The 27878-nt window shown below is 34.6% G+C and overlaps 1 protein-coding gene across 1 annotated transcript; it reads right to left on the bottom strand.

Annotated features, from left to right (window-relative positions):
* Window positions 1–3465: 3465 nt before the first annotated feature.
* LOC128241040 (uncharacterized) lies at window positions 3466–25487 on the bottom strand. The gene is made up of 13 exons (XM_052958025.1): window positions 25351–25487; window positions 23084–23135; window positions 17238–17333; window positions 11946–12085; window positions 11136–11250; window positions 10299–10462; window positions 9337–9396; window positions 8954–9050; window positions 7973–8059; window positions 7460–7507; window positions 6775–6831; window positions 4746–4902; window positions 3466–4132 (listed from the first exon to the last, which is right to left on the bottom strand). Exons 1-13 carry the CDS (start codon window positions 25447–25449, stop codon window positions 3466–3468), a joined length of 1839 nt encoding a protein of 612 aa, XP_052813985.1. The 5' UTR covers window positions 25450–25487.
* Between the last annotated feature and the right edge of the window lie 2391 nt (window positions 25488–27878).

Raw genomic sequence — 27878 nt, 5'->3', positions numbered from 1 at the left:
ATGCAATGCTCCATTTCATTATAATAGCGTCACTTCAATTCCTATTTCATCCGATATAACTATGCATCTGTTACCCGCAGGCCGAGGTAGGCCGTTTTCTGTAAATTGTCAAAATTGGACTCTGAACCTATTTGGAATTTTGTAGAACGATGCAACGCTGAAATTGTGGCCAAGGATTGCATCATTAATATACAAGCAAATATAGTTCACACGTGTAGAAGCAAAAATAGCATTTTATTTTATATGAGAAGAAGTATTTCCATATCGTTTCTGTCAAAACAGTTAATAAGAAATTAACGTAACTTACTTGCCTGTTTACATCGACTGTGACCCTTGTCGAACCATGTAAGAACCCCTTTGAAGTCTCGTGACTCCTCACCCTGTATATGCCACCTTTTAGTACAAAATGTTTAAAAAGGAAGCCTTGGAGGAAAAAGGACTGACTATACTCCATGAAACTATTTTTGGTGCACCTACATAAAACTTATGAACAGAACATTTGAGAAATCCGCGATTGGCCCACACAAAAATGCAAACGCCAAGTACAAAATGTTGCGTAATCTGAGTTCGATTAAGTATTCCATTGTCAATTCATTACCCCGTCTAAAGGTTGAATAACTTAAATTGATTCTATTGAAACATTTCATGAATGTTAAACGTAAAAAAATAATGTATTTGCCTCTCAATATGAATATATCTATATCTATGCTAATAATGTTATGAACCACGTATCTTTTAACGTTTAATTAAGTGTATTTGAACGTTTAAAATATCTTTCCCATTAAGACGGTAACAAAAGTAATTAATTAATAAAAAAAATAATTAATTACACTTATAATCATAATAGTATAATTAATAGGTTTTTTTTATAAATTTCGAAAGATCGCGAAAAAAGAACAATTTGCTTAATAAATTTATTTTACAAGATAATCTGATTTACTTACCCTATTTATTTTAGACATGAAACATGAAACAATTATATTATTGTTCACGCCTAAGTTAATATGAGGTATTAACCAACGCAGAAACATCGATATTTCACTTCAAGATTAAAACAAGGTGTTTCGCTGCGTTTATATGCCGAAAATTTCTAAATGGGGTTAATTTGCACCCTAAGGTATTTTTTGCAAGTCTATATGGCATTGAAAAATGAATAACCTAAACAAATGCAAATTGTTTGTGAAAGACATAAAGATGAAGCTTATATATAATATAAGTATCTGTATTTAATTCTACTTTTGTTCACTGCGCAATTTTGTGTGGCAGGAAAAAATTAAAGAAATATGTATCTTTTAAAAAATCACCGTCATTCTGTCAGAAAAACATTTAAATTGCATGTGTTCAAGTCTGTTTCATTCTTAAAAAAAACTGTGTTTAATGTTGATGAATTCCAAGGTACCAGGTGAAATAGCAGTGCGATAACAATTAAGTGTATTAAAAACAATTGCACTCTATTTTGATAGTATATGCGTCTTGAAGTAAGACCAAATAGCAAAATATTTCATTCAAACATAAAAATGGTAATTCATCTCTCTGTAAAAGCAGTCTGCCGAGAAATTTAAAAAGAAATTGACTGTTTTTATTAAATAAATTATGATCGAATTGACAAAAAGCATGGTTCTTATGTTTTGATACTACTGCGCTTAAGAAAAATAACGCATTAATCAATATTGAGTGTTTAGAAATTCATGTTCTTTAGCCCTTATCAATAAAAGAAAGTTGCATATCTCAAGTTGGGTCAAATGTGGTTACAAACAGTGGGTGGTGTAGCTCCTTCACATTCTTCAAATTGACCTGATAGCATTGTAAATATATTGCAAAGACAAAAACTCAATTTGATAATATTTATAAACTATATCTACTATACAAATTTCATTGAAAACACGTGTAGTTTGTTCGTACCATTCATTGGGGAAGATATCGTTTTCGGGTGACAAAGCCTACAATAAGGTGTTATTGAATAGTTGTAAATACAATTTCTTCCGTAACCATGCCTTCATTTATCTAAAACGATAACAAACGTAACTGTAACATAGCAATGCGTAAGTAAAATCATTTTCACATACGTTTATAGTATAAACTCCCTTCTTCAACTTCCTTATTTAAATGTCACAGCCCAGCCAGTAACTTCCTACTCTGACCAAATTAAGTACTAATTCAAGCACAAACTATTGAGGTAATATCATTATTCGGCTTAAGAAACATCATTTATCAACTTATAAATGCGTGATGTTCTGTTAAAGAAATGTAGGACACCGGTTGACATATTGAACAGAACAGAACAGGCGTTTAGTTAGATTTACACATATTAAGTTCATCATCTAAGCGCTTAAAAATAATAAAAGTGGGAATTGAGTATACTAACGTATATTACAAATCAAAGTTTAAAATGATTGCCAGTGAAGTATATTATTGCATAAATAATTAAATTCCCACGAGTAAATACATTAAGTTTAACTGCTAAATTGTATTCACTACGCGGTCTACTTGCGAGGTAGTTATATGTAAAGATTTCTGTCAATGTAAAACGTCTATATACATCCGAGGTTGTTTTGGTGGAAAAAAATGGTAGAAGGGTTCCGAATAAAAATGGTCTATATTCCAAGCCTTTTTCCCTGCGTACTGATTCCAATAGTCTGTTTTTCCTGCGTACTAACTCCAATCATGCCATAACATAGTGATAGGGGAAATAGTCCAGACTACCATATTCCATGCACGTAATCAGTACACGAACTGACAAAAATAAAAATAGTGTCATCTAATGGTCAGGCTAAACATCCAAGTCAAGTTTGAGGGTGATTGGTGCAGGCATTGTCAAATTCTCTCTCGGACAATCTTTTCGAATTCAAGGTCACTATTAAAACGACCTTTGACCTGATTACCCCTAAAATCAACGGCGGTCATTTATTGGTCAGGCCCAGCCTCCATGTCAGGTATGATGACCACAGAAGTAGGAATTGTTGAGTTATCACTCGGACAAGCTTTGAAAACCTTTTCTCGTTAAAAGTCACGGTGATATAAGCCTTTGACCCGATGATCCCTACAATAAATAGGTGTCATCTATTACCATAGGTTCAAGAATTGTCGAGTTATTACTCGGAAAAGCCTTGGTCTATCGACGGACGAACCGATCGAACGAACGACCGACTGACCTTCCGACCGACATGTGCAAAGCAATAATCCTCTTCTCCTGCGAAGGGGTCAAATAAACTTAAGTATTGATTGAAATATATAACCATGCGGTAATCAGTTAGACAGAGTCCAGACTTTTTATTGTTCTTGAAATAAAATGAACTTATCAGTGAATATTTTGTGATTGCCAGCATTAACTCTAATGCTATCGCAAGAAAGAAATGATCATGTCAAAACTACTGCATATAAATAATAATCATATCAATATTGAAAGACATTGAAAGTCATACATAATACAAATGTAGCAAGTTAAGAAACGATATTCCACAATACTCATGCTGCCTTATCGACATTGTAAGATAACAAATGATATAAATGCTTTGAGGCACTGCATGACACCATTCTTTTATGCAATTCACTGTCCTCATTTCTTTTATCTACATTGATGCCACATTCTCTCAAGATCACAGAGAGAAATTTCTTGTAAGCATTATCATGCTTCAGATGTATATGCTGACCATGGTATCTTGTTTCTAGCCTACTGTCGTCATCCGTTAGGTGAAGAAAGACAACCTTGCATTGAGGAATGATTCTCTGTTTTAGGAGACAATGGTTTAGCAAGTCATGTATCAGTTTTTCTTCTTTGGTTCCATAACTCAATGTAGTAAGAAACACAAATACCAGAATTTTGTTTGTATTTCCAGTTATCTCTTCTATAAAAGCGAATCCATTGGTCTGGTAATCGCTCAAAACATCGGGGTCAAAGCAGCACTGGCTTGGAATTCCACCCTCAATAGACAAAACGTTCCGCAGAAGTTCGGTAACGTCTCGGGTGTACTGGTCGAAGGGTAGAGTAAGAAATAGAATTGAACACTTGCTTTCGTCCAGGTCTTCCAGCATAGCCTGTGTAAAGCTTCGTTGAAGCTTTTTACCACTGGATGCCTTCGAAGGCAAACCTGAGTTTGTTTGTGATAAAATACTAGACGCCCAGGAGGAGCCACTGGAAGAAGTTAATGAGTATAAAGATCCTATATATTTAGCAGTTGGATAGTGTACGAGAAAACAGACATTCAGTTTTAAATTATGTATTGCTTAGCATAAGTCGTTTAAGCATTGCCCGAGTTTCAGTCAAATATTTATAAATGTATATTATTATGTGTATATCCTTTCAAGTAAATAAACATTTAATTTACCCTAATAAACTAGAAATACTTTCTTTCAACAAACATTGATTCCAATTAAGAAGACATGTACATGTTCTCAAGTTAACAATATAAATCTGATTTGGTTTAATCGAATCTAGAACCAAGAATCACATTTCAAACAGAAACTGAAAAGAGTAAAACGCCATATTTATATTCATTCAAAAACAAGTTAAATATATCAGGCTCTGTAACAGAATAGCGCAAATTTCCTGAGGCTCGAGGTATTTTTACCGGTCCCCGGGAGTTAGAGCCAACGGGGTTTGTCCATAGCTTTACATGTCTTTGGGCATCCTACCCATCGCACATTTTCGGATTAGTAGAACGATATCAATGTGTTTGATATTTCAAATACAATGGAGAGGGATTAACCAATCAAACCATATATAAACCAACAAACGCGCACAATACCTTGCTATCCTGTTGTGTGAACTCTTGTGTGATGAATTCCTCAGGAAGCTGGTCTCGTGTTCACTGGAAGTTCCGTTACCATGGCTTCGCAGTGGCTGGGCTTCGGGCTCAGAGATAATCTTATGCATATTAAGGATGGAGTTTCTGATTATTTCATCTGAAAACAAAATTTACAAATTATCCAAATAATTGAAACAAACTATTTATTACCAAATTCGAAAGTATGGCTTTAATCAAACATGACACACACAGGCATTATACTGGGCAGTCGATTCACACGATAGTACTAAACTAGGTACATAAGTATTTTAATTGATATTGGCTCCGGATCACTGATAGCATGAAGAGTTATGTACAGCCAATATTAGCTCCGGACCACTGGTAGCATGAAGAGATATGTACAGCCAATATTAACTCCGGAACACTGGTAGCATGAAGAGTTATGTACAGCCAATATTGGCTCCGGACCGCTTGTAGCATGAAGAGTTATGTACAGCCAATATTGGCTCCGGACCGCTGGTAGCATGAAGAGTTATGTACAGCCAATATTGGCTCCGGACCACTGGTAGCATGAAGAGTTATGTACAGCCAATATTGGCTCCGGACCACTGGTAGCATGAAGAGTTATGTACAGCCAATATTGGCTCCGGACCGCTGGTAGCATGAAGAGTTATGTACAGCCAATATTGGATCCGGACCGCTGGTAGCATGAAGAGTTATGTACATCCAATATTGGCTCCGGACCGCTGGTAGCATGAAGACTTATGTACAGCCAATATTGGCTCCGGACCACTGGTAGCATGCAGACTTATGTACAGCCAATATTGGCTCCGGACCACTGGTAGCATGAAGAGTTATGTACAGCCAATATTGGCTCCGGACCGCTGGTAGCATGCAGACTTATGTACAGCCAATATTGGCTCCAGACCACTGGTAGCATAAAGAGTTATGTACAGCCAATATTGGCTCCGGACCGCTGGTAGCATGCAGACTTATGTACAGCCAATATTGGCTCCGGACCGCTGGTAGCATGAAGAGTTATGTACAGCCAATATTGGCTCCGGATCACTGGTAGCATGAAGAGTTATGTACAGCCAATATTGGCTCCGGACCACTGGTAGCATGAAGAGTTACGTACAGCCACAGACTAGATGAATATCACCGAAATATTTGTCCCATTGCTTCACATGTACTTGTTGTCGTGTCTTAATTTTGTTTCCACATCAAATGAAATTCAAGATATACTGCAGAATAAACGTGTGATATAAATATGCCGATATGAGAATCACATCTTTTCAAAGTCAGTAGTTCGTCAAACTTTAAGCTGAGCTGATTTAACATTGTCAAGTACAGTAGTGCAGATTTTTCAAAAGCTTTCAAGTAGTTTCTAAACCATTACTTCTCTGCATGCATGAATCGATTATAATAGTCATTGCGTTGTACTTTTATCGTTACTCTTTTCAACACTGAAGAGGTATTCCAAAAATATATGGAAACAAATGTACTACTATGGGAATTTTCCGTTTGCAGGAACTACTTACGATCTTATAGTGTACGCAATAATCTTTGGTACCGTACTTGCTAATGCATTTTTGTTTGGTGTAGTGTGAATGTGTATCTTTGTATTCAAACTTAAGTGTAGCATTGATATGGCAGTCCGAGCTATTTTAGTGATATTTGAGTTTCGTTGTCGTGTTCCATATTAACCATGCATGATTTATTGATCATGAAGCAAATATGTAAAACGCGTATTCATTCCGCAAAATAGATCAACTTTTGACTTATAAAATTAATGAGGTTGAGTTATAACTAGTTTATAAACAACTGACTGCACTCTGATTCGCTTGCACGTGGTGGTATTAAATATTCAAAACCTAAGTTAATCTAACGGTCGTTCATCATTGATTTCATTCCCTCTATCGGTCAGTTATTAATAACATGTAATCCGATAAGCTACATCAGTCTTAACACCCAAAAAATACCTGTATTGAATACCAACCCTAGATTTTAGGATTAAACAGATGCCTACCTGTCTTCAAGTGGCCTAGAAGACTGGATTGGCGGCGACGTTCTTTGGGGGTGCTTTCTGTAAAATAGTGTAACATTTATACTGGCTAGTTCGTATCTACACTACATGAGTGCTTTCAGATATGTTTATTATCTGTTTAAATGACCCGATTGTTCAGGACTTTGTCAAAATAAACAACGTTGTAAATGAAATCTTTGTCAACTTTAACATATCTTACATATCTTATGATAAATGATATGTTTAAGTAAAACACACACATAGCTGAATCAGTTGCCTCAATATTTGTAAATAGAACAGCAATTTAATGCATTATCATGTTTAACTCATTTTGAATTTTATGACCAAAGCCAAACCAAAGATGCATATGATTTGTGTTTAGATTAAAAAAAAAAATAGCCTTTACAAATATGATTTTTCACTTATTAGTTACGTGGCAACCAATTCAAAAGTTAAAAAAGAGCCAAAAGTTTGCGTATATTATTTTTCTGTACACAAATCATATACATATTTTCTTTTGATCATTTTATTCGAATGAGTTAAAATGATAATGAATTAAATTATTTTGTTTATTTATTGTGCGCCTTTAACAAAAATAAACCATTTGTTCTCATGCTTTATATACGGCTTAAAAATGATAGCACAATTAAAAGTTAGTTAGTTGACATATGAATCTTAAGGGCCTCACCTCTTCTATTTTTATACGCACGATGAAGTCCCATTATCTTCTGCATGACTGCAATGAAAGAGCAAGTATGGGTACTCTCAATTCCGAAAGTATATATGACACATTCAAATTAATGACAATATTTTATGGTATACTTCATTGCAAAAGTATAGATGACAAACCGATATTCATGATAATATTTAGGGCACACTGGATTGCGAAAGTACATATGACAAATTGAAAACATGTATATGACAATTTAAACTGAACGACAACAGTACAGAGTACACCGTCCGACCGTCTTCCGATCATCTATATGACACTTTAATATATATATATATATATATATATATATATATAACAGACTGAAATGAGTCTGTGTTCGCCGCTTTCAGGGGTTTTATGTGATAAATTGAAACAAATCAAAACAATCAGGGGACAAAATAAAATAATAGTCAAAACAGTCAATCTGTGAGTGTGCAGCTTAAAAGGGAGATTTGGACTTAACACAACTATTAAAAAACAATAACTAACCAAATATGATGAGAGCGAGGATGGCTGTTAAACAAGTCATCACGATAAGACCAAATATCACAAACGTCCCAAAGGATTCGGTATCGTCTGCAACGGTAGAGCATTCATGTAAAACGTTCGATAAGTGTTAAAATAATACGTATATTTATGCTTGCTGAATTGGAACCATTCCTTCCATCATATCAATATGTGACAGGAATGCTGTATTACTTGCAAATAACGCAATCAAATGATTAAACGTTAAATGGTTTAAACATTTCAAAGTGAACACGGATGAAAACCCAATCTTAACACCTCGGCTATTTTTCATCGAAAACAACCTCGGATGTATGCCCGAACATGAGTAGAAGTAGTTCGTTAAATTTAAAAATAATATCATTAGTTAATTGTATTGTTTTAACGTGTATTTTTTATAAAAACAAAAAAAACACATTTGTTTTAAAACAAAACAGGGACATGTGGGGTTATTTTAAAGAAACCAACATCATTTTGTAAACCTCGCTTTTAAGGCGTTCGGATCATATACGCGATATGAGCACACACATGTGCAGAAAAGATGATAACAAATGGTGCAATTTGCATATATTATAGGAGTTACTTTGTTGTGATCTTGGAATTTGCGATGGTATCTGCGAAATTTATCGAATGTTTGCAAATATTTTAACAGTGAAGGCGTGAGGCAGAATAACATGCCCGGTATGCACGGGAAGCTCAAGTCTACGGTTTTGTGAATTTAGGTATGAAATCCCTCTAGTCATTTTGGGATGACGAAGGATTCAATTTAACATTCAACAAGATGGTCTTTATTTACTTTCTTTAAACAACAATAACAACAGCTCTAATTGAACCGCTTTTTTCCGTTTTGGTTGGCAAAGAAACTGTGCATAAACCTGCTTTAAGCAATAGGAAAAGCAACGACATAAATAAACGAAAACCAACATAACACAAAGTATAGTTCTAGTTTATTATTAATGAACTTACTATATGGATCGGATTTTGACGTCACGTGATCACAAACTATGCTGATGTCACTGTACACATAGCAGTAGAGGTCTGCATTTAGTTGTCGATACGAGACCTTAAATGGAATTCATTAAACAATTTAGTTTTATCCGCGATTCTGAATATACAGATGCAAGGATAAGGAGTTTGCATTGCACGATAATCTAGACAAAAACAAGGACTACAATCATTTACAATATCACATTTAATTAAATGATTGGGTACTCCAAGTTTGAGCTTATTTTGCAATTTGCAATATGCAATCAATTTTCAAGCTTTTAATTTATTTACTTATCACAAATTTTGAAATGATAGCACTGCTTACTAAACATATGTCTAACGGATTATGTACACTGACATACCTCAAGCGTTCCAATACCATTGTATTTGTCGTTAAATTGAAATGATATGCTTGAATTGGTCTGAAAAAAAAGAATGGAATAAAATAGTGCAATACAATTTTGCAAGTTTCCGTTAAATTAAACGTATTTATAGATTCTTAACACTAACGGGTCAAGGGAGGTAGGTGGCGCGAACGGCGCTTCCCTACCCAACCTTAATTCGGCCAAGATTGCTTTTTATATCAATCTGGGAGAAAATCAATAATAAAATACGGCCAAAATGCTTCATTTCGGACTAGAAAATGTTAAAAATATCTTAGGGGAGTAACCCTTAACCCGGCTGCCCAAACTTTAAACCAAACAAATTTCGATTCTGAGGGAGGGGCGCAAGTCAAAAGGTTTCGCCTCTTAGTTACGCGCACTCTAACGCCATATCCTGGATCTGTCCCTGCTTGACTTAAAAACAGACTATGATATGCGTGTTAAAACAGCTCGATATTATAGACACAATGAGTATTAAAAATACATACAGTTTAACGGATAATTCTGACAAAGGATCGAAATGAGGTAGCTGTGCTTTCTTTACTTGGCCAGACTGACATGCTTCCATTTAGCGATAAGACAATATGCTTCCATTTCGCGATAAGACAAAATGCTTCATTTAGCGATAAGACAACATGCTTCCATTTAGCGATAAGACAATATGCTTCCATTTATTGACTAAATCATTAGACTGTTTAACGATGTTTGTTCTATGGCAACTGTAAGAACAATATAGGTCTTGGGTGGTATTCAATATACATAGAGTCGTGCATGATTAAGTGCATTCACAATTTTGATCAGATATTGATAACAAGTAATCCGATAAGCTACATCTTTCTAAGATCCAACCAAGACCAATATTTAATAGCAGCTACTTGACGAGACACAATTTCACGATACACACAATAAACTATCATCGTAAACTATGTTAAGATACTTACAACTGACCAGTGTTTAAGTTTAGTTTGACCTTTGTCTAATGGTGCGAATGAAACGCGTAATACTCGTGCCGACGGCTTGTGATTGAATGTTCCATTTTTCGAGCACAGGTAGGATGTGTTGAACATAAGGTCATCAGACTTGCACCCCTCTTTACAATTGATGGCTGAAATTATTACACACAATTGAAACTGATAAGATATTCAAGTGTGTATGCCTTATTTCCGACAAGTTTTGCATTGAAATATCAACAGATCTACATGTTGTCAGCACTCCAATACATCGAATAAACATGTGTCGTCCTTCATGTATCTTTCTGATGTAAAATCGTTTTCTTTAAGGTAAATAACATTGCTTATTGATAACTGGACGCACTGGCTATATTACAGTGTAATTTAGAAGGCACTCCCAATACACATACATTTTAGAATAACCCAGTATTGAGGCACATGGTTTATTGCCTAAAATGCACTAAAAGAGATAACCACAACGCCTTATAAAAACGAAGGCCACATCATATACCAAAGAGTATATTTATTAAGCGATATCCTGTATTTATTCTTTTAAGCCTTTATCTTCTAAAGATTAAGCTTCTTCTAGCTTAAAATGTTGTAAGCTTGTAGTCTGCCGTAGTACATTTTCTTAGTTAAATAAATGCAAACTAGGTGTGCGTTTGAACTGGATCATGCTTCAATTTTTAAACGTGATAAAGTGTCTGTAGTTTCCATGTTGTATTGCCTTAGAAAAAGTGGCTTCGGTACAACAGTTTCCGAAACCAAGGAATTACCATTCCCATTCACTCGACTATTCAAATTCAAGCACAAAAACAGCAAAAGAACCTTGGTCCACAACATCCAACGTTGAACTGGCAACCGTGTTGTATTTGTCCCCGGCAACCGTGACATTGATGGCAATATGAAGATGATCGGGGACTGATATTGGCAGCCAGCAAGTCTAGGGAAACAAGAAACAATTTTAAGTCCTCGTTAACCAGTGGAGGATATTTAAGCCTAAATAGATGTACACTTTATCGAAAACAATGTTTCAACGTGATTATAATTTGATAGTATATCATATAATCAAATTCTGTTATACAAATACTCCATTTCATTTATGTTTTAATGTTCGCACTGTCCGCTTTCTTATGTGTTTGTTTAGACCGGACCAGAAAACAATCTTGTGTGATTTATCTGTTCATGTCCCTGAAGTTTCCTTTGGAAAAAAATACTTAATTTAAGCTCGATTATGAAGGCAATGAGATATTTATTGAATCACTCTCGGTTCCGTTTCCTTGGCAGAAGCCATAACTGCTTCCTTTCTTGGATGCCAGGAAAATGTTCTAAGATTTGCAACCAGCATTTGTAGGGAAATAGGTTATAGTATTAAACGTGTTAATGTTTTTAAGTCCACATCAATTAACACTTTTTTGTTTGAATATGATGTTGCCATGGAAGTTTAATTTACTTCCCATTGAAATGGCTTATATTTTCAAGAAAACCGTTTGTTGGAGTTCTCTGTTTACTACTATGCTTTATACACCAAGTCATATAACATTATAGTAAGATACTTATCCCTATATTTCTTTTGGATAACGTTTCGATATCAAATTGGGCATTACGCTCACATAAAAAAATCAAAACACCACCAACCAGTTGTTTAAACTCTCTTGACCGGGTCAGCAGCACGGATCGCTGAAGTGTCTGTAGGCGGCTGGAGTTGCGCAAAAACGCTATTGTGTAGCGAATATTCAGCGTCCACTTGGCCTGGGTCCTTTCTGGGAAAGTCAGCACTGCAAACATAGATTTTAAACGTTAAACACTGTAAAACAAAACATGCTTGAAGAGGATTAAATTTGCAGTCAAAACGCTTGTTTGTAGGCAATATTCAGCGTCAACAATCAGGGAATGTCGTAGGGAGAGTGCAGATAAACATGAGATACTGGCTGAAGCAGGCTGTTCGTGGCAAGAACAAGGCTGAGGGAGTGCATTGAACAAGACATATTTCTAGCTCGTGCTTACTCTTGTCTGGTTTCATTCCTGCAAAGATGCAAATTACACGAAACGGTTTTAAATCTGGCACAGATACTCATTGTAGCAGAAAATGGTAGCAGAAAATGAAACAAATAAAAATTAATGATATTTAAAGTCGAATTTGACTGGATAATTTTGGACCATCGCGAGTCTGAGAAAGAGAGCCAGGTCCCAATTTCTCGAAACTTCTTAAGTCCCTTATTACAGGATTAAGCTAATCTCACTATTTTTGTTGTTCTATAAAATTTGTTATATTAACTTCTTCAATTTTTTTAGAAATTATGTAGGAATAATCTGTATGATTATCAGAATAAACAATTTTTCATTCATCAAAATCCATTTTCAGTTTGTAATTTGGCTAATTGAAATAAGCGACTTAAACCTGTGAAGCTTAAGAAGTTTTGAGAAATTGGGGCCACTATCTTAGACTGTATGTATTACCATATTGAATACAAAATGTGACTGAGATCCTAAGAGATAAACAGGACCATCTTGATTCTGAGATTGTGACTCAGTATCTCAGATAATATACACGACCGTCTTGATATTGAGATTGTCACGTTTTGGTTATGGTTAATATGCAACAAACATAGAACAAAACCTCAGTTCAGCCTTCTGTAAAGGTTATTAATTTACCATTGAAACATAAAGACATCATTGGGACTTCGTATGACAGAATTTATCACCTTGGTAACTAATACATAATGTCAGGAGTGTTCCTGTTTCTATATGTTTTTGGCCTCGACTAATGGACCGTGATTTGTTTGTCTGTCACAAAAACAGTTCGTGCCATTTTCGTCGATATGTTTACGTAAAACATGTGTCGTTAATCTAGACTGCTAACGGCTAAACATTGCCCATAACATTTTTACATTGAGCAAAATATGTTGGCGCTTCACGTAATCGTACTCCGCAACTAGTCAAGACCAAAATAAATCTCCCGGATGCAGCAATAATTACCAAGTAATATTGAAACTAAAGCTTGACATCCCTGACCGGTACTTTTAGATATTGGATCAATAATCATCAAGAGGACGAGGAGGTAGTTTCACGTACATACTTAAAGGCCTAGTTTAAGGAATGTTTGACATGATAATCCCCTGCTGTGTATCTTCTGCTAATTGCACTGGTGTCAATTTCCTGTATATCGGCTTCGGACCATTTTGGATCCAATACTATAATGAAACCTCCAAAACTGCACAGCAGGATACTCAGATTGGAGATCTGATAGGAAGGCACCAAGCAATAAGACTAAGATCAATACACAGAGGTTGTGTACTATACAACAATTGGAAGGGGGAGGGGTCACTTATAGAAGGCTTAAACAAGGCAATTAAGTAGCATTACAGACTAGGATGTATTTCAGCCACCTGGTTGAATTATTATAATTACTTTCTATTCGAACTATATCAATTCAGGCGGGACAACGTTTTGTCTTCTTAGATTGCCCATTAAACCGGTCACATTAACATTCCTGTACATATGTTCATATGTGATTGTTATTTTGAGAATGAATGTACAGCTTGCTTCGTTAGAGACAATGGTTGGCTTTCATACCTTAAAATGGCATCAGGCCCACATAGTATTATGAAAGTATAGTCAGTTATATTTACATCAGGTCTTCATCGAGAATTGGTTTTGTGGTTTAAAAAAAGATATGTAGTATATTACTAAAGCGAGGTTCCTTTATATTCCGTTCTTGATCTCCTTAATTTACGGGAACATTGGGTAACCTATGTGTCTTATCAAATATAGTTTGTAAATTGATTTGGACTTAATTAGACTTAATTAGATTCATTACCTCACCACTCTCATTCATCAAAGGTTTGGTGATAATGATCTAACCTCTGATTCGATCGTTGCAAAATCGAGTGCAAAACTATAAATAAATAAAAACAAATCCTGATATCATCATCATCGTCGACCAATCAAAACGCTCAATGCATAAGCATACTGAAAAATTGATCACTGACAATATAGTACGAAACGCATCATCACTGAATGTACTTTACGGGAACGAATAGCAACGTCTCTCCACTTTTAGTTTATCAATACATTAGACTTTATTCATTCTCCTAATTGACATTTGCTTTAAAATTGGGTTTGGTCTGCACATCATACATAATGCACGGAGGATAAACGATTTCAAGGAAATATTAATCAGGCTGCCTTATAAATACCGACGCTTTCCTTATTGTTTTCATTCTCATTACTGATCAAAGATTAGAAAGAAGTGAATTGCATTTTCGACCATTTGCCAAGCAGTGCGATACTATTCAGTGCACCATTAAGTGCATAAGTCGAGCAGAACAACATAGTCCCCAATAAAAGAGCTTACATTTCATAGTAAGCATTATATGTACCCGTATCGATGACAGAGAGATGTTTATTTGTCAGGTATCGACGTAATCTTTAATTTGTGGACTATATTTGCCACTGATCCATTGAAGATTGCCATTGTAATGAACGCGTAATTATTGATGATTAAATGCAGTTGGTCTATATCGGTATATTTAAACGTTATAAATAAGGCTTAACACGCGGTTCTTTCATTCAATGTATTCTTTTGAGTTTATCTTTTACGACTGATTTTCGATAAAATGATACATTTTTCATTTATTTGTTTTTGAATTTCAAATTGCAATTAATGCCTTTATTTTAGCCGATTTAAATAAATATTGCCTCACCTTTTATATGGACATTTCTTGCTGATTGATCCGATGAAAGCGAATTCTGCATTCAGAATATGAAAAATCGGTCTCGGTTAATTTGTGGTAGGTTAAGGTGCAACACGGTCAACGCCTCATAGCTGCAAATTACCATAGTTGGTCGCATATCTAATAACAATGGCTGGTGCGGTCAACATCCCTTGGCTGTCAATCCATCCAAAAGTAATTAAAAATTAAAAAAGAAAACGCGACGTCTATTAGAGTTCATTATGAAGCCCATGTTTCACGATAGTTTTGCTCAATTACAGTTTTAATGACGCGTGCTAAAACTTTTAAACGTACTCAAAGATAAAACTCTATGATATGAAATATGAGACCTAAGATCAATCTTTTAAGTTTCCATCGAAATAATGCTAGTGCTCATGCTATTATTGTCTCTTATAACAAATATACGAATGAGAGTGTTTAGCTGTCAATATGAACGTACATGGTTATAATATCCTATGTCTATGAAATGGAAATCGAGTGAAATAATTATGGATAATGATGTAAAAATCAATGTATGTTGTCTTGTTGGGTTGCATGTCTGTTTCTGTCTCACTAGGGCTTGATCCTTGTGCCTTTAAGCAAGATCCACTATAATGATTTGATTAGGCGGTTCGTCCATGTAAACTAAAGAGTACTACTGGGAATAAATAGGGGCTAATTGTTTATTTCAGTGTAATTTTTGTTTATTACTTTAAGTTCACTTTTGGTGTTCACGAGGTTAGATAAATTGCAATCTTACACTGAAACAAACATTTTCTCTTTTTATTATATCCCGAAAACTGGAATAAAAAAACAAAACATCTAATAACATTTTATTAAAACACGTGCCGATAGGTACACGTAAAGTCATTTCGTAAATGACGTCGTTTATATTGTGTCACAGCCCTGTGCGCACTGATGTTTGATTTGAATGATAGAACGGGCTGACATTCCAGAAAGTGAAAAACATCAAATTGATATTGTCACATTATGATAAAATGAAATATATTTTTTTTCGCTGATAAATCTCTATAAACCACTGGAAAGCATATAATAAAATAGATAAAATGAACTATATTGCAGTTAAGTTACATCTCTAACCAGAAATAAATTATATCGTTTGATATGTATGCATATAAAACTTCAAACAACACTCATGATATTTGTACCCAGAGATTGTATGAATCGCATAAAATTATTATCATGAAATATCGGTTGCCAAAAAGTACGCATTGGTTTGGAATTTCTGAGACTGCCAGCCCATGGTTGATTGCAACAATAAGAGCACCCGTTTGTATTAAATGATCCATTTTGACATTAAGCTTCATATTTAATAGTTGTATGCAATTATATCAAGGAAATTGAATAGTTATTCCTCGATTTATATCAAAAGTTTCCAAGTGTATTGGCAAATCGGCATTAACTAGGCAATAACAACATAAATACTGCAAAAACATAATATAAACACTTAGAGAGAATTACGGAATATGTATAAGTAGACATTATGTAATAATTTATAAAAATAAAAGTTGTTAAATATTTATAGAAAATAAACAGTAACATTATTATATAAAAAAGCAATGCTAAAGTACTAGGAAAGGATTTCCTAAATGCATGGCTTCTTTAATAATTTTAAATCTTAATTGTTCTTTTGCTTAACATAAGTCGTTTAAACATATATGAATTTGGCCATGATATTTTACCTAGGTATTTTAAGCGTGTCTGAATTTACTACAGCATGATAAGAAATGGTATTCAAGTTCAATTACATAAGCGTTACAACATAGTATATATTCTCTCGCAATACCAGTTTATCTTCAGTCTCTAATTTCTAACTTGTGAGCAGATAACCTAATTGAAAAAAAACCTTTGTGGATATAAAGGCAGTGTGTTCAATAATCAATTAATGGCAAATTTGAAAACATAAATCTTCTTAATGTATTTTAAACTTAAAAACAAATATGGACGTTAAAATATTTTATTATTTCCTGTTTTTCTGGCAATTTACAAACAATGAAAGAGAAACTTCAGTTTCGTCTCTGAGAAACGATTATCAAGAACAAGGATAGCTTTAACCAGGGTTACTTTCTGTCTGTGAAGTATGCTCTAAAAACCTTAAATGGCTAACACTCTTATCGGAGCAATCGCCGAATGGGCCATGCCCGAGTGCGAGTATAAATATGCTTACAGACCACCATGTACGTCAATTTCTGACCTTTGATATCTTCTGGTAAGATGGTCAGTTGTATGGTGGAGTTGTTGACACATGGTTCACGGGATAACGATGCAATGGTTCCCTTATTTGAACGTCCTGTTAATATAATAATACAGACATTGTGAAATTACGTGGATGCAACAAAATATCATGCAGTAGGTATAGTATGCATGGAAGTTTTATCAGGCATGATGTTTTAGAGTCCTGTCATCAAAGAACAACAAGAGGTATTATTTTATAATTTATTAAAACTCTGAGCTTAAGCCGATTATACAAAGTCAATAATGTAAATGTCAACAGAAAATGCATGTTTTTTTATCAAGCATGCGCAGAATCATGGTACACCACCAACCACACTTTTTTGTACACAACGCTTTGCCACCGCGGGCGAGATTGCGTCATCGCGGAATATTCCGGCGATATATTCAACGGTAGCCAACGCGTTGGTGTGCGTCGTCGCCGCTTTCATCTGCTGCTAGCGCGTAGGTCTTCCGAGAACATGCACGTGGCTTACGCCGATATGCAGGTATTTTAACAGGTACCGTTGGTACAAATAGAAGATTTTACATGTAAACTGAACCGAGCTCTCAGAATGGATTTCACTCAGGTGCGAGGGTAGACAATCTCATTCCCCAAACTTGATAATGATGTCGATGGGATATTGAGTGTTTGTTTAAGTATTTTTAATTAAATTTAAAATCAATGTAAATACATCGCTCACATATAAGTACTAAATATACATCCATATCATAAAGCATGGTAAAACGATTGAAAACTTACGCAGTTTTATTCAATTTATTATTTATTCACAATCACACAATTTTTACTGAGGCATTAGAAATTTGGATTTTCGCGCAAAAGGTGACAATAGCGTCTGAATATTTTAACAGTTGCCAAGCATAATTTTCAGGGATCAAACTAAGTTTTGAGTACGAACCAAGATTTGCAAATCTCGGATAGAGATTGTTTGAGATTAACAAAACTGACTAGAATTATTTTTATAGGACGGGAACAAAAACAATCTTTCAGAAAATTGACAGCTACCTTAAATACCTTAATTATCGTTAATTAACAATTCGCAACGCCGCGTATTGCGTTGACTCGACGCGGTGGAACGCGGGGAAAAATACACGCGGTGAGCATTATGTTTAAATCGCGGCGTATAATGATTAGATTAAAATAATTATAACGTTCGCGGTATGGAAAAATAGCAGCGATGTGCGAAGGGTGCAAAAAAGCTTGGCTGGTTTTTCTCGCGGTTTATCAATCTATAAAGACGCTTTATCTATTGTTTGGGTGATGTCTTAATCATTCCCTAAAACACTTTTGTGCGACACCAGTTTACCAGAAACAGTACACGTATGTTTGTTAAATCTGACATCAGTTCACCACACATACTACACGCATGTTTCGTCGGTCTGACACCAGTTCACCATACATGATGCACGCATGTTTCGTTGGTCTGACACTAGTTCACCTATCATGATGCACACATGTTTCGTTGGTCTGACACCAGGTCACCATACATGATGCACGCATGTTTCGTTGGTCTGACACTTGTTCACTAGTCATTATGCACGCATGTTTCGTTGGTCTGACACCAGGTCACCATACATGATGCACGCATGTTTCGTTGGTCTGACACCAGTTCACCTGTCATGATGCACGCATGTTTCGTTGGTCTGACGCTAGTACACGGGACACAGTACACGCATGTTTCGTCGGTCTGACACCAGTTTACCATACATGATGCACGCATGTTTCGTTGGTCTGACACTAGTTCACCTGTCATGATGCACGCATGTTTCGTTGGTCTGACACCAGGTCACCATACATGATGCACGCATGTTTCGTTGGTCTGACACTTGTTCACTAGTCATTATGCACGCATGTTTCGTTGGTCTGACACCAGGTCACCATACATGATGCACGCATGTTTCGTTGGTCTGACACTAGTTCACCTGTCATGATGCACGCATGTTTCGTTGGTCTGACGCTAGTACACGGGACACAATACATGCATGTTTCTTTGGTCTGACACTAGTTAACCAAACATAGTACACGAATGTTTCGTATGTCTAACATCACTTCACCAGACACAGTACACGCTTGTTTCGTTTGTATTACTCTAGTTCGCCAGCCATAGTACACGCATGTTTGTTTGGTCTGACACTAGTTCATCTGACAGAGTACACGCATGTTTATTTGGTCTGACACTAGTTCACCGGACAGAGTACACGCATGTTTGTTTGGTCTGACACTAGTTCACCGGACAGAGTACGTGCATGTTTGTTTGGTTTGACAAACTTTTTGATTTAACACTAGTTCATAAGACATATAATAGGATTGTTGTTTTGGTCTGACACAAGTTCAAAAGACACATTTACATGTTTGTTTTGCTTCACAATATTTCACAAGACTTTTTATATTAATGTTTTTGGTCTGACACTATGTGACTAGGGATAATACATGAAAGTAGGTTTTACTGGCATTATTTTACCAGAACTGCGTATTACTTTCATCTGGTATTTGTTTTCCTTACTTGTTTTTTGTAGAAACATGATGACTGTAATACTGTAATAAAACAAATAAGGTAGGTAACCGAAAACGAACATTATAACGCATGTTATGTGATAATCCTTTTTCATTTTAAGTAAATCACGCGATCAGTGATGACATGACATACTATACCTGTGATAACAAACAAATTACGTCGTTTATGTAGGAATCGATTAGTTTTTTTAATATAATACATATATATTATGTCGACAATAGGACAAACACATGAATGCTGCATAAACTATATTGTGTTTTTGTCAATAAAATAAAAGCATGCTTCTTTTGGTATATTCCTTGTCAATAAACGCGTCGTGTGCGTCCTTGTATATCATATTGTAATTAGAAACAACTATTATCCTACATGTACACCCGTTGTTTGGTAGGTAATACTATTCAAACATCTAATTAAATTTACCAGCATGTAAGCAGTAAAGGCTGGTATAATAGACGTTTAATTGCACGATTATGAATTACTTGAGGCAAGACTTCAAATGTCTTGTTTTCTTCTTTTCACACGGGAATTACTCAAGCTGAGAAGTCATTTCACAAAACAGCATGAATGTTATTTAAAGATCATCATTCAACATAATTTATATTGGTTATGTTTATAAAAATGTATGTATAAAATTGTGTTTGTAACTGGGCATTTAATGGAAATGCCACAAAATATATATACATCAGTTATATGAGTAAAATGGCACAATCATATTGATTACTACTAAACTGGCGGTAAAAGTGACAAAACAGTATAAAATAAGTATGAAAACATAGACATGAGACGAAGCACAGTGTATGTATATCAAGAGATAAATTGTGTCATAAATGTTTCGTAGGAAGGCTATATTTTGCTTCGAATAAAGACTTCAAACAAAGATAACTTTTCTTTTACTTCACCATTTTGAGTACAAAAAATATTTCTTAACAACTTTAAGGCTTTTGGTTTTGTGCTGATAATTTACAAAACTGGGATATGATAGTCATGAAATAGCCTTGTAATTTTAATTTAATAATAGTTTATTGCATGATTGTTAATACAATGAAAAGTCAATACAACATAAACTTGTTTACATAGAATTTGAGACAAATAATCAATTATCGAACATGCAAAGGGCTTGGGCAACGAGTTATACCAACATCAGTTACGGCCCTCTCCCAACACACAAATTAGTTACCAAGGTGTTTTTAAAGTTAGAATTAGTTAGAATCGAAGTTTTAGGCACAGATTTTCTTTTGCGTAATTTTTGTCGGAATTCCATTTTTTTTAATTTACCTGTTTGGGGTTGAGAAACATATTTTCTAACGATATTATTTATCTATTTAATTTTCACCATTGTTTGGGAAGGAGCAAAAGTTTTCTTAAAAATCTTGATGAAAAAAAAGAAATGAATTATAACCATTGTTTGGGGTTGAAGCAAAGATTTTCTTAAAAGTTTGATAAAAAAGGGACGAATGTCACATAATGCGTTCATTAATGTTATATTTAAGAAAAAAATGGCATTAATTAAGTGGATATTTATATCTGCAAACTGAACCTTTAGTTATTATTGTAGGACATATTTGATTGTCAATGAATGCGGAAGTGGTTGATAGCCGTCCTGGTACAAATGTACAAAATGTTCATGTTAATTGCTAAACCGTGTATTCCTTGGGTTGTTAAGCTGTCATAATTATACAACAATGTAGTATTTAAGCTGAATGAGTTTCAATGAGAAGGCTAGAGGGGCTAGAGAAGGCAAGGAAAGCGGCCTTGGGTCCTTAATGGACGGCAGTTAGAATGTGGGATTACCTTAAATGACATGCTGTATTTAGAACTTATTATTATACTTAGAAAGAACGTTGAACAATAAAGAACTAACATTAGACCGCTTGTTGTTTAAAAGCTTAAAAACTTCCAACAAGTTAAGTGAAAAGCAGCATTACGCTACACGTCGTTTAATGTCTATGTGATTATCTGTTAATTATCTGAACATATTAGAGAAAGATGTGAGAAAAGAAAATGATGAAATAAAAGAGAGGTGAAAAAGTAGGCTCCTACTACTGATTTACTTAAAACGATTGTGTTTTCTTTTGCTGAAACACTGAACTTCTCTGAAGAAACAGAAACTTTGATCGTCGGAAAAGCTGTTAAGACCGAAGAGTAATTTAGTAGAGCCAACTTGGTGTAATTGTCTTGTGTTTCCAGAATGATGTTTTCGTTGCTTTGTGATACGTTAGGAAATATTATGGTCAATACTTGTTAACATATTACAGCATTTCGGGTGATCTTTGTTTAGATGCAATATTGACTCGTCACCCTTCTTTGTTTTGGATTTTTAATTTGCATACTTTGGAGTAAGTTTTGCGATGCGAAATATGCAAAGAATCAAGATGTTTTTTGAGTCATTTTTAAAATATTTAGAAGTTGAATGCCTTGCAATATGACAAACTTCATGTTAAGACTGATCGTTATAAGTTTTGCAAGGTGATATGTATCGTCGTAAAAGCAGCTGCATTATGAAAACTACGGAAGTTATAGGATAGTTTAATGCATCTGTATAGATCAATATGGACCTTATATGGTCGATTGTGAATTGATTTAACAGTTAAAGATTGCTTCAATAGACAAAACAAACAAAAACAGTAATACAAATATTGAGTAGTTCTAATGAATGTCCCTTTGGTGCAAACTGTTTTGTGAAAGCTGCAATCTCACAGATTTACCGTTTTGACACTTTTACATTCTATGTCTTAGAATGAGCCAAATTTTGCGTCAATACTTAACAACCAGTGATATAATACTTCTGAAAAATTATCAGATCGCTGATGTTTATATTTCCGATCTAACACTAATGTTTAGTGGCTAAAAGCGTTACTAACGTTTTTAAAAATGCATTAAACATCAATTTTTGAACATAAACATGAAAACCTGTGATCTGAGTTTTTGTCAGCAGTCTTATACCACTGGTTTCTATTTCCGCAAAAATTAGTTCATTCCAAGACAAAAAAAAAATGAAAAAAGGTTCAACATGTGAGAATTTAGCTTTAAACCCGGTCATCAAGAAGCGGACATGGGAACATGTGCAATGATCTGACGATAAAGAAACTGTACAATCTGTTAAGAATATATTTCAATTGGTTTTATATAAATATTTAGGATAATGAGGTTCTTTGGAAGCACAGCAAACATACGCGTATATATTGGCAGTGTCGGTTGAAAAGAGTCCCAAGCAAATATCTTACCTGAAGTATTATTATTCGTTTCAGAGTGATCAAACATCAATTTAAGAAACATATATTATGAATATTACCTGTAAAATTATTGGACTTCATTTCAATCTGCTCAGAATGCCCTTCTTCATTCTGAAAACAAACAAACATGTTAGATATGTCTGTAGAAAAGGAAGGATTACAGAGAAAGTTACTTGTTTCATACTTTGTGTCTCGATCAATCAATCTTCATTTTTAAAGCATTCATATTTTACCATCGATTTTAATCGACCAAAGGCTCTTACTATATCACACAAGATCTCTTTTTTATTGTAATGAATGATTTAATATTCAGTGTCTTATATTTCTAGGCTGAACACAAAACATACTTGTTTAAATTTACCGAATGGATTTACCTTGCCACTTCTATACCGTCTTAGTCATTGTTTAAATGAATGCAATGAAATCAACGAAAACAATAAAATAAATAAAGCAATGGAAGCAATAAAAGCAATCAAATCCATAAAAACAATAAAAGCAATCAAATCAACGAGAGCAATGAAAGCAATCAAATATGTGAAAGCAATGAAAGCAATAAAATAAATGAAAGCAACCAAACCTTTGAAAGCTATCAAATCAATGAGAGTAATGAAACCAAGACAAAAAACGAAAACAATGAAAGCAATAAAATCAATGACAGCAATACAAGCAATTAAATACATGCGAGAAATGAAAGCAATAAAATAAATGAGAGCAAACAATAAATTAACGCAATGAAAGCAATGGAAGCGAGCAAAAAAATGATAACATTGAAAGGAATACAATCAATGAGATCAATAAAATCAATGAATCAATGAAAGTAATGAAAGCAATTAAATCAATGAGAGCAAAGAAAGCAACCAAATACATGAGAGAAATGATAGCTATATAACAAATGAAAGCAATCAATCAATGAAAGCAATGGAAGCAAGTAAATAAATGAAAACGTCGAAAGCAATCAAATCAATGAGCGCAATGAAAGCAATTAAATAAATGAAAGCAATCAAATCATCGAATTCAAAGGAAGCAATAGTAGTGCTAAAAGCGTTGAAATGTGAACAATGAAAGCAATGAAATAAATGAAAGCAATGAATGCAATGAAATCGTTGTCAGGCTTTAGGCGCGACAAGCTTTATTTGATTTTATTACAATTATGTTTACAGGCAATAATAATCTAATCTAAAAAATATTTCAAGTGGTCAAAAACTGTACCCGATAAATTCCTGTCATATCCCAGGAATACAGAATGTAAATTGATATTTTTATACCAGCTGCTAGTTTCATAATAGTAACTGAGAAACATATATGTTCAAGGATATCATCTCGCCAGCTTTTTTCGTATTCAAGAGTTAATTTAATGAAACCCCATATTAGCTGAGGACGTTTTGACAGCAGAACCTTCAAGTCAGCACATTTCCAATGTCTGCATAATTATCTATAAGTATCTATTCTGCTCGGTTCTGCACCAAGATTAATTTAAGATTCGTCGGCTTGCTTTCCAACCCACATTAACATTGAAGTCTAATTAACACATTTAAATAGAGCGGCCTTATGGACGTATTTAAATGAAGTCGTCTTTTAATTTGCATTATTTTGAACTGCGATAATACCATACGCACCATTTGGTTACTCCGACACTTAAATTATTTTAACATGACGTGTCAAAAAGTAGATCTGACGATACCTGATTTCGAGCATGCTCTAAAAGACTGTTAAGTATCAACTATCTCATGTTTTAAGGCACTACAACTATAGGTCATTTTACGATTTTGAAACAACATATTTGCAACAGAAGCTAATCGCAAACAAGACTAATTAACAATTTTTCACGTTTTTGTCTCAAAATCAGCTTGTTTTTGGCATCAATGTATCATTTCAGTGGTATTAAATGACACACAAAAGAACAGATATCAATTGCTCGAAAAACATTTAGTAACGCTTTTACCCATTAAACATCAATTTTCAACCATGAATATGAAACTGATATTTAATCTACAGTCATGCAGCCGTCTTATATCACTGGTTTCCTGACACGAACAAAAGGCTCATTCCCAGATAAAAAAGTTTTAAAAATGTTGTCTAAATGGTCTATCTGTGAGAGTGCAGCTTTAACAATCTAAATGCATCTACATGTCTAACTAATATGTTATATAAGCACTTGATTAAAGCAGGGTTTAGCATGTTATCAAAACACAACTGTGGCATTCTTCAGCTGAGAATATAGAAGATATGAAGTTAATTACCCATGCACACGATTAATCACGTAGTTGAAAAGCATAATCAAGTTGAAACAAACATAACTTCTTAAGAAAATAAGAAAACAACTTACCAAAGCCTGTGTACATGTTCCCTCGTTTGCAAATATATTTTCCAATATAAAAGCCCAAATCAAAAACAAAGAAAAAATCAATTTGACACACAGTGACATATTAGCTCAAAATCAATTAATATCTATAATTATATCCATATAGTTGAACCTTTTCAAATCCACTGGACTTAAAATACCGGGAAGGTTTAACTTAAAACTCATATTTGTTTCCTTAAAAGCACTGTGAAGTTGGTACAATATCCTTGTGTACACATTTTACGTGTCTTCTTTACTTTAACCCGGACGTTTTGTTATCTTTCCAATACATTGCTACCCTTTTCATTCTTCTCCCAATACATTTTATTCAATCAACTCTATAAGATAGAAACTGCGTGCATGCAAGTAGTTTAATCTTTTCTCGACGCAGTTTTATTGCATGTAATGCTCCATTTCATTATACGAGCGGCACTTCAATTCCTATTCCATTCTATATAACTCTGCATTTATTACCCGCTGGTCGAGGTAGCCCGCTCTGTTTTCTGTAGATTGTCAAAATTGGACTCTGAACTTATTTGGAATTTGTAGAACGATGCAGCGCAAATTTTGTCCAATGAATGCATCATTTAATTACACGTAAACCTTATATATTTAACACGTGTAGAAGCAGGAAATAACATTTTAATTTATATGCTCAAAAATATTTTCATGTCTGACTTAAATACACTCTATTAAACTATCTTTGGTTCATCTACGCAAACTTATGAAGACAAAAACTTAATTTAAATTATTTAAGGCATGAAATATGTTACAGTTATATAATTTGCCACGCCTAAGTTAATTTGACCAAATAGCGAACATTTTAAATCAAACATAAAAATGGTAATTCAGTTCTCTGTGAAAGCAGTCTGCCGAGAAATTTAAAAAGAAATTGACTGTTCTTTTAAGTAAAGTCATTAAGTTGTGTTGGATGAAAAATGGCCGAGGATGTCCGAATATAAATGGTCTATATTTCTAGGCGTTTTCCCTGCGTACTAAATCCAATAGTCTGTTTTCCCTCGTTCTAATTCCAATAGTACAATAACGTAGTGATAGGGGAAGTAATCCAGACTGCTATATTCCATGCAAATAATCAGTACAGGAACTGACAACAAATAAAACGGCAAGGTATCAAAGGGAGCCAAAACCAGCTTATAGTCCACTATGATTTTAATGGAATATTCAGAAAGATATTAGCCAAATAATTCAATAACATGTTAAGAGTAAGACATTTATTTTATGCATATGCAAAGGTTATAAACGATGGCATCTGTTACATATTTATATATCAATTATAGAAATTTGATGAACGCATTTTCATGTTTCATCGCATTGCATACTTTGGCAAAGCACTTCAGTTACAGCTGTGCAGCAAGTTATACATTTATACGGGTAAGCATAACAATTACGTTTGAACAGAATGCAAACTATTCACAATATGGTGGTGGTGTGTAAGCCTATAATTACTCGCACTCGGGTTAGGCATATTCGGCGAATGCTCCGGTAAGATAATTATTTATTGATTTTTGCGGCATAGTACACGACAGAATGTAACCCTGTTAAGAGCTACCATGTGCACCAGTGAATAACAATGTCAGATTGGAACACCCCAGATAACGATTTGCATTTTCTTTTTATATAGGTTCGGCAGGGAATCGGACCTGCGACACCTGGGTTGACAGTCAAGCATGTTGCCACTTGAACACGGATCCACCACTCTATGGAGTGGTTCTGTGTAAAATTATTTATACTCGCACTCGGGCCTTGCCCATTCGGCCAGTGCTCCGATAAGGTTGTTAGTAATTTTAAGTTTCGGGAGTGGGCCGTAACTGGCAAACCTTTTATAATGTCGGTTTGAATATTGTGTTAAAAGCATTGAAATGCTCATTATCAAATGAGTTTTCTTGCAACAAAATATTATAAAATCAAATTAAAAAATTTTTTTTTTAAATCTTTTTCGGAGCATTGTGCAAAAAAAGAAGGTAACCCTGGTTAGAGCCTGGTTAGAGCTACCCTGGTTCTTTAACGTGCACCAGTGTATAACACTGTCACACGGCACCCCGATTAAACGTCCCTCCTGGAATACGATAAGTAATTATTTTGAGTGGTGCGGCGGGGAATTGAGCCTGCGATCCCTGGATTGACAGACAAGTGTGTACCACTAGTTCACGGATCCGCGATTTCATATGTAAGATCGTATTCTTTCATATGTAAACAAAACAAATATTCACATGACTAGGTTCGACCAATTAATGTGTGCGATTACCATGGAATTCTCTTTTAAAAATAAACAACGTGTTTCCGATGGCATTTTATAAAAATAATCAGAATAAAACATACATTTTCAGCCAATGACATTGCAAATATACAAACATTAAGTGCTAGGCTAAATCAGTAAGAATTTCACCTTTGCGGGTGTTTAAAGTTCCATCTAGTTTTACTCATCCGATAAACACTCACTGCGTCAGAGTTAGATGACCTGGATTTAAATCTTAATGATTAAGAAGGGCTCG

The sequence above is a fragment of the Mya arenaria genome, chromosome 7, assembly GCF_026914265.1.
Source record: "Mya arenaria isolate MELC-2E11 chromosome 7, ASM2691426v1".
Classification (NCBI taxonomy): domain Eukaryota; kingdom Metazoa; phylum Mollusca; class Bivalvia; order Myida; family Myidae; genus Mya; species Mya arenaria.
Note: the sequence above shows the minus strand (reverse complement) of the source record. Positions and strands in the feature narration are given on the sequence as shown.

Bases quoted from the DNA above. Each gene is read 5' to 3' on its own strand.
- LOC128241040 (XM_052958025.1), bottom strand. From the start codon at position 25,449: ATGTCACTGTGTGTCAAATTGATTTTTTCTTTGTTTTTGATTTGGGCT. The intron at 7,508-7,972 runs GTTAGTTATTGT...CTTTCATTGCAG, and splicing joins CCTCGCTCTCATCATATTTG to TCATGCAGAAGATAATGGGA. The intron at 6,832-7,459 runs GTGAGGCCCTTA...ACTATTTTACAG, and splicing joins TGCGTATAAAAATAGAAGAG to AAAGCACCCCCAAAGAACGT.